The sequence below is a fragment of the Pelecanus crispus genome, chromosome 1 (genome assembly GCF_030463565.1).
Source record: "Pelecanus crispus isolate bPelCri1 chromosome 1, bPelCri1.pri, whole genome shotgun sequence".
NCBI lineage: Eukaryota > Metazoa > Chordata > Aves > Pelecaniformes > Pelecanidae > Pelecanus > Pelecanus crispus.
Genome location: NC_134643.1, coordinates 188,372,576 through 188,389,513, shown reverse-complemented (window position 1 = coordinate 188,389,513; position 16,938 = coordinate 188,372,576). Strand labels below are relative to the sequence as shown.

Sequence of the window (16,938 nt, the reverse complement as noted above, 5' to 3'; positions counted from 1 at the left end):
CCAAACTAAAAACAACAAAAGAATTAACTGCAGGAAAAACATCAAACCAAGGTATTAAACAAATGAAAAAGTGAATGTAATACTCAACATGGACATTTCAAAACTCACTTTACATAGGGAGCTGAGGTTATATCCAAAGGTTTGTGCATTCCGAGAACCTGCATTCATGTAGTTTCCCATTAACAATACTAGTTCCAGCAGCTTGCTAAAGCTTTTACTCTTCTTTATCTCTTCACAGGCAGCACTGACAGCCATGATGTCAGGTTTGATGTTGTTCACCTGCTCCTCAAACTGAAGCTTAAAAAGAATAGCACTGAGCCGTGGCCGTAGTCTCTTCACGTTGCTCATCTGATTGAAAAGAAAATAGGAGATTTCCTTTAAAATTCATGCTACATTTTGGCACTGTACAAATGCATACAATCTGTAATGATTTATTGGTGTGACAGGCTTGAAGAAGCAATATATCTGCTATAACTGATAGCAAATGAACGAATGAATGAGAGACACTTGGGTAAGCAACTGAAATCCCATCTTGTGGTTAATACGAACTGCCCCCATCCGTTCCCAATAACTAGTATGTATAAGCAATAAAAGATAAAGTGTCATCATATATCACATCTGTCAACTCACATACCAAATCCTATAAAACTAATCCAAGTTTATGACCCAGTAGTTGCCAAGTAATGTAAGTAGTTCACAAATTTTGTGTAACTCGGGATGTACCAAAACAAGGTAAATCTCATTTTCTGGTGCAAATATTTAAGAGCTAATTTCAATAAGAGCTTACTATAAAGTTGCAGGAAAATTACAGTTTTGAAAAATCTCAGCTATGAAACGCTTACTATAGCATACATTAATATATACAAGTATTCATACCCCACTATACTACTGGACCTTATACAGTTAATTAGCACAATACTCCCAGGAAAAAAGTAGCTTCCGTAGATCATATGCAAAAGACTTGGCTTTTTCTGTGGTTTACTGGTCAGGAATTTTCAACAGAAGTTTCAATCTTCTCATATAACTTAGGTCACTGAATTCCCACCCCAGAGATACTTTGCACGTTATTTACTATACCCAAACAACAAGACTCCAAATTTTATTTATTGCTTCTTTAAATCAAGAAACTAAATTCCTCCATCTCCCAAGTTTCCAATATACTACTCGTCTTTCCAATTCTATCACAGAAATCTTCAAGCATTTTTCAGGTTTGGCATTACATACAATCCCAGAAGCTTTCTGTCTTCCATTCTTGATCCTTTTCTCCCTACCAGGCATTGTATCTTCCTTGTTTTTTCCTTCTTCCACAGCCGAAATCATGTTTTTTTCCTCCCTGTTCTGTGGTTTTGTTTGCACATGAGAAACACTAGTCTCAAATTTTTCCATGAGCTTCTTCCCTATCCCTGTTTCCTCAACAATTTGATGAATTCTGTAAGACCTTCTTCCCCATATTTGTATTTCCCTTCTAAAGGCAAGGTTCAAGCCAATAATGCCTTGAGAATTCCTGAAATCCTAAACTAGGTTTTGGTTTGGTTTGTTTTTTTAAATAAAAAAAACACATTATAGTTTCCAGCTACCAGTAGTTCTCAATCCAAGAAATGAAGCAATAATATTGGCACTTCTCCTACAAAGTAATAGGTTTGATTTAGTGGCCTTAAAAGTTTGCCTTTAAACTGGAAATAGCCCCCTCCAAACCACAGTGACACCTAAGGTTTTACAGAATATTTCTCAACCCATATCTAGTCTATCTATGTGAAAATAGCTCTGACAGTTTAATGTTCACAAGTCGTTTAGTGTTGATTATCCCACAACAGACTCAGTGAAAAGGATAATGGTGACACTCTTTATCCATTTCAGTGTAAAGTCAAACAAGTTATCTTAAACTGATACTGAAGGCTGTCTAACCCAAAGGGTTTGATATAAAAGGAGAAGAAGATGGAATTTACAGTCTATTTTATTGGTTTTATTGCAACAGTAGTAGGAAACAAAATCAGGTAGAGTTAACATTTTATGCTACTAAGCTACTTCTGCAATGCCTGCCTGGCAGTACAACCACCTGATGATGTCCCATTGAAGTAAACATACCATTTACATTTTAGTTCAAAGAAATCTTGAAGCATAATAAGCAATCCTTTCCACTAACCACACTTTGGTATGCATCATAGAGCAGAGCACACAAACAGGATGTCTTTCAGATTAAACGAGGTTGAAAACCAACTGCACTACTAAGCTTTAGTCCACAGACTGCCTCCAGGCTGGTCCTAAAGTAAAACACTAAAATGTATATAGTTGGAATGTTAGCTCAGTAACAACTGTAGGCAGATATTCTGTACTTATCATGCACTAAATAGCATCCAATAGTGTGGTAAAATTCTTACTTAAGAACAAGTAAGCAAGGATAATGGGACTTGAATTTAAATAGGGCATTTCACACTGAAATAAAAATGGAAATACCTAAAACCCACCTAAAATGAAGAACATAGTGCTCTTACAACTTTACACCTAATTTAGGAATAAAAACCCAAACGAATATTAAGGTACTGGACAGAGGCAACTGTCACAAAATCATTCTCCCAGCTCCATCATGAAGAATCAGTATTAACTCCTATTCCTCAAACAATTCACTTACTAGATTTATATATTTACTACTACTACTCAACATATTGAGAAGAATATTCTTAATCTTAAATTTTGTTCTCCATTCAGTAAAAATTTGAGACTAGTCTAGAAAAATACAAACACAAAACTTCATTGAAATGATTCAGTTTTTTAATATTTGTCCCTACCCAGGGTGCAATGGAGATGATCATTAATATCAAACCATGGGAAATAATAAAGTGTAAGTTGCATTGATTTTAAATGGTACCAAACTCAAGATACTACAGAACCAGCAGATGATGCATTTATTGACTCTTGGCTTCTCAAACATGCAGATTGTTGAAACTGAAATAATCAGTTACTTCAGATCACAAAGATATGTTGCACAAACATGAGCAAGCACATATGCATGAAAGATTGTTTTTACGAGAACCAGTTGAACTACAACAAATTAAGAAGTTCTGCACGTAAGTCTTAAGGATGAATGCAGAAATATGTAATCTAAAAAATCAGAAACAGAAGTGCATGCCAGAAACACAACAGAAACGCCATTGGGCTTTTTTTAATTATTGCTTTTTAAGCACTCTGAAATCCATAGTTCATGTACAATGCATGTTGTTGGTACTATTTATTTACCTGTTTGCTAAGTCAATAATTGAGAAGGGAAGAGATTGCGAGTTCCCTTAGCAATATATGGCTTTCTTTGTGATGTGTAGTCTACAAATATATTCAAACTGTAGAATCTACACACCTTATCATAAGAGATGCTAAGAATTTAAGTGTCGAGATGTTGAGAGGCTTATGTTCATGCCCTATACTTTTTTATACTCAATATATAAGTACACAAGTCTACCTATGTCCTTATAGTGGAATCCTGAAAACAGACAATCCAAATAACTGAAAAGGGAAGTTGAAGTAGAAAGCTAAAGATTAAGTGGACTATACATGTCAGAGATCAAGTTATATTTTTCAAGTAATAGTCCACAAGAATATTCTCACTATGTGCAAGTCCAAATCAGAGTTGATAACTGAGTTGAGCTATCCAGTAGTAGCTCTCACAGCCCTTTATCCAACAGCAAGGAGAGGTTTTTCTCTCCAGTACAGCATAAATCAGAAGGCACCTGCAAGAGCGTGCCATCTGGTAAACATGTACTTCCACTGTCTGCTTTGTTGATGTCAAGTAAAGGAACATGTCTCAGAAGTTATACTGACATTACATTTTGACCACTGAATGTGATTCATTCTTACCACAAGCTCATAAAAGAAAAACACTGCAAGGATTCCAGTTTCACAATATACCTTCCTTAAAGGATCAACAGTGCTGAGGCTGTCAGACCACCTGAAAGTGTTCCCATCCAAAAAGTAAAATACCAGTTACAGCCAAGCTGACCAAAAGAGTAAACTGAAGGGCATCTCCTGTGGAAAATGTATGATTTGCATCACTGCAGCATCAATGAAATCTAAAGAGTGCATAGGTAAAAAGTGTGAATTCCTAACACTTATCTGTAGACTCAGGCACTTGAAAAGCAGAAAAAAAAATTCAAGAAAGGAAGAACTGATACCTTACAGACCTTTTAGCACATGTTTAAAGAAGAAAAAAGAACACTGCTCAATTTGAAATGGAGAGTCAACATGCCCAAATCTTAGTGAAGACCACCAGCATTCTGGAAAGACCAAACATTATTTTAGTGTTGTCCTGGTTTCGGCTGGGATAGAGTTAATTTTCTTCCTAGTAGCAGGCACAGTGCTGTGTTTTGGATTTAGTAGGAGAAGAATGTTGATAACACGCTGATGTTTTTAGTTATTGCTAAGTACTGCTTATGCTAGCCAAGGACTTTTCAGCTTCCCATGCTCTGCCAGGTGCACAAGAAACTGGGAGGGGGCACAGCCAGAAGAGTTGATCCAAACTGACCAAAGGGCTATTCCATACCATATGACGTCATGCTCAGTATAGAAACTGGGGGGTGGGTTGGCCGGGGAGCAGCGATCGCTGCTCAGGAACTGTCTGGGTATTGGTCAGCAGGTGGTGAGCAATTGCATTGTGCATCACTTGCTTTGTATATTATTATTGTTATTATCATTATTATATTGTTATTATCATCATTTTACTTTATTTCAATTATTAAACTGTTCTTATCTCAACCCAGGAGTGTTTCTCACTCTTACTCCTCCGATTCTCTCCCCCATCCCATTGGGGTAGGGGGAGTGAGCGAGCAGCTGCTTGGTGCTTATTTGCCGGCTGGGGCTAAACCACGACAGTGTATGGGAAGTCAATACACAATAATGGAACAGTATTTTTGTTGAGATGTTTTTATGGCTATGTGGAAATAGCCACAATCTTTTTCCCAAATAAATGATAATAAAGTCAAGAACTGCCAACTCAAAATTAAAATTACTTATGAGAAATCAGAAAGTCTTTATACTTACAATGTGGGCATGTGTACATGCAAACAACCGAACTGATGACCCTTCAGCCTTACTTGTACTGACAGAGGGCACGTCCTGCTACTCTGTTTCTCCAGCTTGAACTATAAACAGCTTGAATTTGCACCACTGACTCAGTTTCTTGCAAATAAAACATTTTCCTGAAGGCTATTCAGGACAGAAGAGAAGGGAGTGTACTTTAAGTGACACTGGGACAACACCTAGCAGCTCCTAGCTGCACAAAGGTAGCCATCTCTTGTCTTGTGGATGACAGTGCACTGATGTACAGTGCAGAGAATCCCTGGTACTGTTTTTGATGGCGTGTTCAACAAAGACGGGCTGGCAAGGCCAGTCTGCAGATCTCAGAAATGGGGGTATTCCTTTTGAATACTCCAGAAGTCACCTGTCTTATGAAATATATCAAAATTGCCAATGGGGGCTACAACACAGCTGCCAAAACAAGCTGAGTTTATATTCTTCATGCTGAAATTCACAGATTAGTATGTTCTACTATGAAAAGAAAGAGGTGATCTTTTTTTTGTCTTATCCAAAAAATACAATTAGATTTACTGACATCTTGATCAGAATGGAAAACAGAGACAGCTTTTGTTTCTCCAAGTTGAATTTAGACAATGGTATTTTCCTAAAAAGGAATCATCCAAGAGTGTGAGGGTCTGAATTTCACAAATTATTCTATTTTTAGCAGACCTAACAGATGTCAGAAAAGCTATTTTCATTAAAAGGTACATATGGAGCAGATGCCACTAGACTGAAAAGCTTTCCTCATGGGAAACCAAGTCAAGAGTTTAATATAGGTAAAAATCCTCTGTAAAACCTCTAACTCAGCCAGATAGCAAAAATAAATAAATTTATACCAGAAGTCAAGGGCAGAAATCATTGAGAAATCTCATATAGAATAATATAATATCAAACCAAATGGAGAAAAGTTTCTAAAAGTCAAACAGATCTAACTGTATTTCAGATGGAAAAATCTGATCAGCTTAGCTCTAAAATAAATGCCTCATCTTCTGTCTGGCTACTACCAGAAATCCACTTCCTAATGAAAAGTAAGTCTACACTATTACTTTGAGTCTCTCAACATACAGGCCATGAAAGTACAGGCAGATGACCAGGATCGGGATGGGAATATCTGAAAACCATGGCAGCAGGCTTAGTACTTTCCATGAGGTTGAACCACCATAACAACTCCAACATAAAAGTGGAATTTGATGCTACGTAATTATTTAAGCAATACACAGCCATAACAGACCATAACAGCAGCTGATTATGATGTCTTTGATGTGACAGACATGACCCGTTTCAAAAAAGCTCAGATCTCTAGCACATTCTAGTATAGTCGTCTTTACTGACCAACAAGGTGTCCAAGTTAATTATCTAAGCAGGAAGGTATGTATCTATGATGATGACAGTACTGGTAAGGAAAAAGCATTCCACTGTAGATCTTCTGTAGTCCTGTCAATGGAGAATTCAATAATGACTGTGGAATTTTTATCTGTATGGTTATTTAGTGTATTTGGAATCACAGATGATCTGTGGCAAAAACAGTCTGACATAAAGTGTCACATGAAGTGAATGCTGTAGAAGACAGCTTGCATATCTTGGAGAAAGTCCCCCAGTTCTACAAAATGATCACGGGGAAAGTAAATCCTAAAGCACATGGTCTCCGTAGGAGTTCCACTGAGCTCTAAAGTCTGAAGCTGGAACAGGTGAAATATATGCATAGCCATTTCAAGCTCCAGGGATCTAAGAGCTACTGACTAGCCTCAAGATTCTTTCAGCACAGCTGCCCTACATTAGCCAGTCATTTGGATGCCTCACTCGATTTTGGTGGCCAAATTCCAAGAAACCCTTGAAGATACTGAGTCAAAATGGCAGGATCCTGTTCTGATCATGGTCCTTACTCAAAACAGAAGTGTTTTTCTTAAGATGTTCAAATCACAACATGAACATTAAAGGATTGCTTACATTTCTAGTGAAGCAAAAGCATCGAATCAGATTCAGGACAGGTTCTTGAGACATTTAGAGAAATCTGCAAAGTGAATGGCTAGAGGCAAAAAGATGAGGACCCTTCAGACAAACAACCTCATTGACCTGAAGTTATAGAGGTATCTGCCAAGAAGAAAATGGAAAGATGGAGCCTATGTGTGTGCTAGAAGAAACTACAACCAAACACTTCCAGCCATCTGAATTAAAATCAGACAACAATAAGCCAAATATTTTAACCTACTCTTCAGATTAGCTACCCAAAATAGTTATAACAGAACAAGAGTGAGTCCAGCTGATACTGAATCTTTTAAAAGAACATTCCTCTATGATTCAGCATCACAATCTTTCAGTGATACAGAGAAAGTAACATAATCCAATCCAATCCAATCCAATGGCAATTACAAACACTCAGATCAGTGCAGATCATGATGGCCACTTTCAGAAGATATTTCTGGAGCCTGGTTCTCCACCCTATCCAGGTTCAAGGTTTGAAAGACACCAACATTATAGGAGTTAAGGATGTTCAACTTTGCAGATGACACCAAACTGAATGGGAGTGTCGATCTGCTCGAGGGAAGGCTCTGCAGAGGGATCGGGACAGGCTGAACTGATGGGCTGAGGCCAACTGTATGAGGTTTAACAAGGCCAAGTGCCGGGTCCTGCACTTCGGTCACAACAACCCCATGCAATGCTACAGGCTTGGGGAAGAGTGGCTGGAAAGCTGCCTGGCTGAAAAGGACCTGGGGGTGTTGGTAGAAAGCCGGCTGAACATGAGCCAGCAGTGTGCCCAGGTGGCCAAGAAGGCCAACACCATCCTGCCTTGTATCAGGAATAGTGTGGCCAGCAGGAGCAGGGAGGTGATTGTCCCCCTGTACTCGGAGCCGCTGAGGCTGCACCTGGAATACTGTGTCCAGTTTTGCACCACTCAATACAAGAAAGACATTGAGGTGCTGGAGCGTGTCCAGAGAAGGGCAACAAGGCTGGTGAAGGGTCTGGAGCACAGGTCTTATGAGGAGTGGCTGAGGGAACTGGGATTGTTTAGCCTGTAGAAGAGGAGGCTGAGGGGAGACCTTATTGGTCTCTACGACTACCTGAAAGGAGGTTGTAGTGAGGTGGATGCTGGGCTCTTCTCCCAAGTAGCTAGTGATAGGACAAGAGGAAATGGGCTCAAGCTACGCCAGGGGAGGTTTAGATTGGGTATTAGGAAAAATTTCTTCACGGAAAGGGTAGTCAAGCATTGGAAGAGGCTGCCCAGAGAAGTGGTGGAGTCACCGTCCCTGCAAGTGTTAAAAAAATGGGTAGACGTGGCACTTTGGGACATGGTTTAGTGGGCATGGTGGTGTTGGGTTGATGATTGGACTGATGATCTTAGAGGTCCTTTCCAATCTTAATGATTCCTAGTTTTTACTTTCATTAAAAATAATGCAGCCACCAAGCCAGGCAACATGAAATTGCTACTGTACGCTTAATTGGTTTAGTGATGGACTTCGTAATGTTAGGTTAATAGTTGGACTGGATGATCTTAAAGGTCTTTTCCAACCTAAACGATTCTATGATTCTTCCTCTAAACAACATAAGTAACTTGACTGAAATTTGTCATGAAGATTTTTTTTAACTGTCACAGATGGCATATAGTAGAAAGTTAATCTTCAGCAACACTCCTGGAAAGGCTGGAATTACTGATGGAGAACACTGACAAGGCAGAGCAGCTGACACACATGACTTCTAGAAGACAACAGAAGAAGGTAAGGCTTACAGACAGAAATTAACGCAATCAAAATATCTCACAGCACAGATGCATCTCACCACTTCAAGATTTTAAACAAACTGAAATGTCCCTAGGTATGGCTGTGCCCACACATCAAGTATTAGGAAGGGCAGAGTACACCTCTGCAGATATAAGTGATAGTGTGATATTTTCCAAATGTGAAAAACATTAATACATTCTGAGTTATCCTCAATGAGGACATACAGGTGAAACCATCAGCTGAATATGGAATTGATCATTTTAAGTGTCTGTTGAATTATTTAAGACAAACTAGCCTTCATCAGGCCTCACTCTAATCTTCAATTTACTCTAGTGAAACCTTTTCCTTTGGTACGAACTCATTAAAAACACATCCATCAACGAACAAGCTGTGAAGCCACATGAGGATTGCTTGCCAAATTCTATTTGGGTTAGCTATCAGTGTGTTTCACAAGGTCTGGGCATTAATTATTTCTGAAACAATATTTCATAGTTCCCTCAATTTTATCTTTGAGTAAATAAAAGTGATCAAGGAAAAAAATCTGTTGGTTCCTCCCGCCCCCCAACAATATGGGAACATATTTCCAAATATCTCAAGTTTTAAGAAAAGAAATAAAGCAGGAGGTATCACACATGGCTCCTGAGACACTGTTCTCAGGTGTGAGACTGCTAGTACAGTTGCCTACACCTGAGGTCAAATGTCTACTAATAGCATCCTGACAAGTATTAGCAACTTTTAAAAATAAAAAATGTTTATGAAGAATGTAAAAATTATGATTTTTTTTAAAAGGAATTGCATTTATGGATTTAAAACCATATTAATAAATTAAACATATCCAGGTCTATTTTACACCACTAAGGATTACAGGCACTGAAGAGTCATAGAATCACAGAATCATAGAATCGTTTAGGTTGGAAAAGACCTTTAAGATCATCCAGTCCAACCATTAACCTAACATTACCATGTCCAGACTAAACCAATCAAGGGTAGACTGCACTAAACCATGTCCCAAAGTGCCGCGTCTACCTGTTTTTTGAACACTTGCAGGGCTTACTGCTGGATTCAACTCCCTCCATGCACAAGGATCAGAACTACTTTTGGGAATGGTTCCTGGTGCAACAGGGAGTTACCATACATTGGCATGGATAGGCCTGAAGCCTTAGAATTGTTGTGTGGGCAAGAGAGTGGGGAGAGGTGGATGCGTGCTGCTGGGGAGTTAGTGGGGAATTATAGCTACAGAATATTCTTAGCTGGAGCAGCAAGAAAGCCTAACCTAGCAGAACAACATGCAACTCTCTAAAGAATCGATTATATTTTGAGTATTCTGGCATTCATCCAAATAAACTGTATCCCAAAATAACTTGGGGAGGGTGGGGGCAAAGATCTGGAGCCACCTGATATGCGACCAAACATTGCCATGCACCTGTGCCTCCAAAAGCATTCTGAGATTTCAGGGTCGAGAGGTGTAGGGATGCCTGCTAGACACTGCAGTTCTGAACAGCTGGAACATGCTTGTACCCAACTTCCCCATGATGTGCTGCTCCATCTTCCCCATGATGAAAAAGGGAAGATGTGCTTTGTAACCATTATAACTTGCTTTAATAAACCTATCTGCCTCTCTCTTATTCTTGAGTCCTCAACTATCTGACTGGATGCTCAGCTCATGATATCTTTTGCTATCTCCCAAACTGTGCCCAGAAATTGTTTGGGAAAGTGCAATTCTGCACAGGCCAAAAACATACCCGTGTCTATTTTAACAAATTAGCACTACAGACAATTAAGACTCAATGTCCAAAAGCATTCTGAGGTGCTTTTTAGTTGATTAGTATAGACACAGTCTTAAAATGTCATCTAGTGATTTATCATCCTCAACAATTGCTAAAAATTGTGGGATATAAGATGGTTCAGAAAGTTGCTTTCAAAATACTGAATAATATTCAAAAACAATATAAAAATTGATGGAGAACAGAATTTGGATGCATTTGGTTACTATTATTCCCTGAATTGTTTTAGTACAAAAAAAGGAAAGCCTACCAAGGACATAAAGGACTGCATATGCGAAACAACACTTACAGATCAAAAAGAATAAAGGATTTCAGGACCTCATACAAAATGTAAAAGCTATGCAGATTCTCTGAATCATCACCTGCAACAAGCTATTTTAATCAACTATTATTTTGCTTCCTCTCAAATACAAATATATTGAAGAGTAAGAAAAAAACAAATCCAGCCAACATTTGTCTCAAGTATTTTCAGCATAAAACTGCAAAGCAGATTAATTCAGTAAGTTTTTGTCATTCCAGAATCTCTTTTTCCAAATTTAAAATCATAACTTGTGTGCACAAAACCTGAGGTAAACGTAACTCAAAAAATAGGGTATCTTCTGTGTTACCACCTCCTTAACATTAATCCCCTAATAAAATCCAGTTTACCAGTTTGAGACGAATTTTCAAGTGGCTTGCTTGGTAAAGCAAGATACCAGATAATAGATAAGATAATATATAATAATAATAATAGATAAGAACAGATAAGTACCAGATGATCACACTATGACCTAGGCTTTAACTGAGATTTGTGATATGATATCCTGGGTGCAAAGCATTCATTTTCCTTAGAAAGGTGTTCTTAAAAATATGTATTTAAGTAGTGGTATCATGCTAAATGCAATATTTGGACATTTTGGTCAGTATATACACAGAATAAACAGGGAAATACCCTTCACTCCATTCTGCTTTCATATGGGATAATCAACTATGTCACCCATAAAGGTTATTAGCTTTGCCTGCTCAAAACTATGTCTGATTACAGACTCCATAGTCTCCCTATTGTTTTGTTACTCCCACTGTTAAAAATATTTCCCATTATCTAACCTGTATCTTTTTTGTCAAAAATGTAAGCCTACTACATAATGCCATACTAACCATCAGTTATTCCCTTATTTTTATTATTTTTATTATTATTCCCTTCCTTTTTGCAGTCTTCCTATACATATTTTGAGAGAACACCTTGCCTTGGTCTTAAGTTAAAGAACTTACAAAGAACATTTCTTCATATCATATGTTTCTATAACTATCTCCACTAGCCATCTCTGGAGTCTCTATTTTGATCCATCCACTGATGTACTTAACACCTCCAAAGCAGATGAAATATTCTAGCTGAGGTTTCAGCAGTGGTGAATAGAGGAAAATTCACAAGGTTTAGAGGCCACATTCATACTTCTACATTTCAGTTTCCTGTATGTTTATTGGCTGCAAAATGAGGGCATGACTGGTTCACATCTGACTTGCGATCCATTACAATTCACATTCTTCATCAAAACTCCATCTGTTAAGTATAGAGTTTAACTCTACAATCACTGCCATTTAAATCTTGATTCATTGATGTTCCTAAAATATTTTTCGCTGTCATTAAGCAACCTATACTTCTCAAAAACTTTTTAGTAAAAAGAAGCACCCAGCAAAAAGGAAATTATTCAAAGGTCAGTCACAACAGAGCAACATAACAAGAGGATGGTTACTGTTATCTGGGTTATGATGCTTCCAACACAAAGAAAGCATCGTGTATCCAACCACCCCCCCAAAAAAGATTATTGTTTGAAATGTAAATTATGTCAACATATCTGAAATACTTAGATGTATATTTATCATTCCCACATTCTTTTAAAGACCATTATTTACTGCACAAATGGAGAGCTATCTGTCAACAAGTTCTTTTTCAAGTGCATGTTTTCTTGCTGAACAGATTTATAGGAGTGAGTAAAAAGTGTTCAACATCTTTTTCTCAGTGGCACTTCCTGTCTGCAGGACAGACATTCACGAAAGACCTTTTTACTCTGGGTACATCATAGGGTCGATATGATTTCTTCCTGCTGTATAGTACTTTAACAGAAATATTGAAGGTTAGTATGAATAGAAATGTGTTCATGTAAGCAACAGAAGACACAGCAGCACAAGGATCAAGAGAATAAGCTGTATTTGTTCTCAGGACACCATTCCTATCAAGTTGCATCATATCACATAAATTATTCTTTTTCTTATTAGCCCACCAGCAAACTGTAAGTATGTATTTTAAATACAGATTCCAAACAAGGGAAAGAAAACAGCGGGCAGTAACCTGGACTAAGACTTACAGGAAGCTGAAGTTAGGAGATTCTCAGATAAAGACAACCTCATGGCAACTAATGATTCCTGATCATAGAAAAGGTCTGTCCAAAAACTAGCTTGCTGCCACCAGTCGAAAACCATAGAGACATAACATGGCGTTGAGAAAGTCCCTTCTCCTCTGTGCTGCTCATCAGCAGACGGCTGGCCAGACTGCTTGGACACGCACATCGTGCTGCTCAGAAGAATGTGGGTATGAAAGAACGTGTGAATTAAATCAATAAGAGACTGAGCAGATAAAAATCAATTTACATCAAGATTTTGTAAGTAAAAATCACTTTTCCCTTTCCATAAGATCACACGTTGAGAGGTTTCTTTCTATGCTCATTTTTCCATGCAGGCCTGAAACTTAAAAACTTTAGTTTATTGTAAACTTCTCTTTTGCATTTATCCTTCAACTTAGAAGAAAGTTCAGAAAGTTTGCTTCAAACAAGCAAGCAATAAGATGCCCTTATCAGTTGCTTCATGACCCTTACAATTTTAATATCTCAGAAAAAAAATCTCAGAATCAGATCTAATTAATACAAACGAACAATAATAGAAGATAATCTTTAGTAGTTGAATATTTTATATTCAAAAAGCATTGAACAAATGTTGACTCACACATATCTATTTATAGCTTTATTAAAAACAATTAGAATGAACAATGCTTTATTTTTCAACTCTCCAGCAGTCTCAAATAAGCACATATTTTTTCTTTTCTCACACTATGTTTCTTAAAAGGCTCTAACCTTGCTTGCCTGCAATTAATACCGCTGTATTAGTGGATCACATTCTTAATTATGCTGTATTTGAGAAAGTGATCTCTATTACTTCTTTTTGTTCTTGTTTTCAAAAAGTCCGATACAACCATTAACCATGACTTAGAGTAGCATTTAACTTGGACTTCCTATTTATTTACAAGATAATGTGCTGTTAAAAAAGGTTCATAGGAGTTCTTGTTGAAAAACTACTCTACAAGTCTTGTACCCCAAAAACCAGCTGATCTAAAAACTTTTACGTTTTGCTTTCTTCAAAATACCTGTATTTTTCTTCTATTTTGTCATCCCTAAGTTCTTTTCCTGTGAACTTTAATTGCACCTCCATGGTCCAAATCCCTTTATTTTACCTCTTCTTTATACTTAAGATTACCCATGGTGATGTTTCTCCTTTTAAGTTTCCCTCAAGAGAATATCTAAATGAACATTATTTTTTCCCGAAGTTATCAGCATTTTCATTTAGCAGCCAAATGGGGGCTTTACATGGCCTAAGCAAGAGATAAGAAAAGTAGGGCTGTCCCCAGGTGAGTCAACAGTGGACTCATGCCAGAACACCATCAGTGCCTGGAGTACCAAGAAAAAACATACTCTAATGGAGTGGAACTGAAGTGATGCTAGATGTTAGATTAGCTCACATAGACACAGAAAGCCCCTGTTGCTCCTCGAAAGCCACACAACACCCTGAGAGTTATATTAAGAGGGAAAAAACAAACAAACAAAAACAACCAACCAACCACACAGACAAAACAGCTATGAGTATTGGTTTCTGTCTCAGCTGTAACTGGACAAATGATGCATGGTCATCAATGTTCAAGACAGATATCATGCTATGCCACCCAGACAAAACCACTGAAGTCAAAAGGAAGCTGAAACTCAAGATGACCAAATAATTGCTAGAACAGGGGACAACATAAATTATGTGCAGGTAAATATGAGAAACTCTTCAACTTCTGGCAGGACATTGTCCAGTATTTCATGGAATTAAGAGAGAAAACAGAGGGAGTAAAGCTGTCAGGGCTTCAATAAAAGGACACAACACCACAGCTAATAAATATACTCAAAGCTAGTGGGCCTTGGCCTTTGGAAGAAGCGACTGAGAATTTCATACATAAACAGGACCACTTCTTTGCACAGCATAGTTTTGAAAGAGACCAACCTTTAAGAATCTTACACAATCAAGATAAGGAACTTTTACTAGCTAGAGAGTAAGGGTAAGAAGGAAATTGAAATAGAACAAAAATGTAGAAAATTTGTTTACATGAGGAAGACAGAAAGACAAAACCCATCATCAACAGTGGAATAAAAGGATAAGATAAACCATCAATGCTGTAACAGGGATGAAGATAAGTAAGAACATAACCAAACTTATATTTGGATAAGAGTCACTGGATATACTGATACAGCAGAGTGAATGTCTAAATGACAGTTGAGATGTGTTCTAAAGAGTATGCAATGGGTCCAGTGCTGAAGTAAAAAATTCAGAGGGAAAGAAGTTACTGCAAGCATGAATGGAGATAAATATTTGGCACAGACAGACAAACTAAATGTCAAAAAAAGTGTTTGCATTAAGAAGAAAATAAGAGTTAAAAATTTTAAATCTGACTGACAACATAATCTGGGACCATCAAAAAGTGAAGGTGACAAGAAGTAAAAGAAAAGCAACTGCTATATGAATCAATGGACATTAAGTGTCTAATACTCTTCTACAGAAAATCTCCTCCTCAATCTTTGTCATACAAAGAAAAGAATTACCTTACAGTGCTCTAACAGTGAAGAAATTTTTTTATACACATGCCTAATCCTCTTTTACAAACCTTTTGCAAAAAAATGTGTACAGCACAGTTCAGCACAAAAAGCGTAGTCAGGTAAATATTAGTTTTGTAGTTAATATACAATTGCCCAGGCCTGATTTAGAAATGTCAAACAAAAAATGTCATGTTAAAAAAAGGCTTTATTTGTAACAATGATTTCCAATGTCCAGTTATTTATTTCAGAAATCTCCATTGTTATTTAGTAAAAATATCTTCTTAAACTGCGATAAATCACCATTTAGTTAATACTTTTAATTTTTTCTTCTAAAAAATTCTAAACTATTGCTTGACATCCCAACATTTATTTATAATTTATTATTTCTGTGATTCCAACTCTTCTTTCCCTAGAATACTCAAAAAACTTATAAGGTACATGATGTGAGTTTAATTATCATATTCTTAAAATATTCAAAACCTTACCAGTGGTTTCCAATTCACTCCTTGACTGTGAGGACCAAAAAGGAAGAATCACAGACAAATTCAAAAAGGAATGCAACAGTTCTCCACTGTTTTGTCGTCTTGTGTGGTAGAAAGATATTTAATCAGCATACTTCAAGAACTCAATTTGTTCTTTGCCCAATAAATTTTAGCAAAATAATTCAGTGTTTCAGTGCCGTTATCATCTCTTATGCAAAAGACTCAAAGAAATAGGGTATACTGTATACCTTAGGTATAATGAAATCTTCTAGGGCAGGATAAGACTACGTAAGAACAAAAGCCTTTGGAGAAAGATGTATGAAATGCAAAGCATCATGGCTGATGGCAAACACACTGGGCTTTGTTTCAGATGAAAGCCAGATATACACCTCTACTAAGGAGCAAGGCTTGAACGGTGGTATGGCAATAGTTCATCAATGAAAATCCATTAAACAGATTATCGCATTTAAAGTATCAGTCAAAATTAGTAAAACTAACTAGTAACTATCATATAAACTTTACTGAAAACAAATGAGACTGCCATTACTAACTGATCTAATTTGGGGTTTGTACGAGACGATCTTTGGAGGTCCCTTCCAAGCCAAACTATTCTATGACTCTCCTTAAACATTCTTTATTTGATATGATGACAGGGACTACACCCAAAATTAGAAAAAAAAAAATACTCTGTAAACCAATACTTTTTTCGCAGTGGGAAAAAAACCTGCCTACAAAACAAATCAACATTGTTAAATGTTTTAAGTCCTAAAGCAACATAAGATTTATACTGCCCACTGGAGAGAGCATGGTGGGAGGGAACCCAAAACACCAAAAAACCTGACCTTCTGTCAACAGTCACCTACCAAGACAATCGTCTAGCTGAAACCCCATTCATCTCAGACGGGTCTCACATTGCAAGTGTGCTGTCACATGACTACTCATTTCTAAACACAAAGATAAGTCTTCATCATTAAAAAGTTTTATAGAATGTATTATTCAGTATCAGTCATAAGTC

At 37.3% G+C, this 16,938-nt stretch overlaps 1 protein-coding gene across 1 annotated transcript in view; it reads right to left on the bottom strand.

The window, feature by feature from the left end:
- The window catches only part of DIAPH3 (diaphanous related formin 3), a 277,409-nt gene that overhangs the window by 115,239 nt on the left and 145,232 nt on the right, over positions 1 to 16,938 (bottom strand). Inside the window, exon 21 of the mRNA XM_075727918.1 lies at positions 109 to 348. Coding sequence (XP_075584033.1) covers positions 109 to 348 — 240 coding nt within the window. The remainder of the gene's footprint in view (positions 1 to 108; positions 349 to 16,938) is intronic.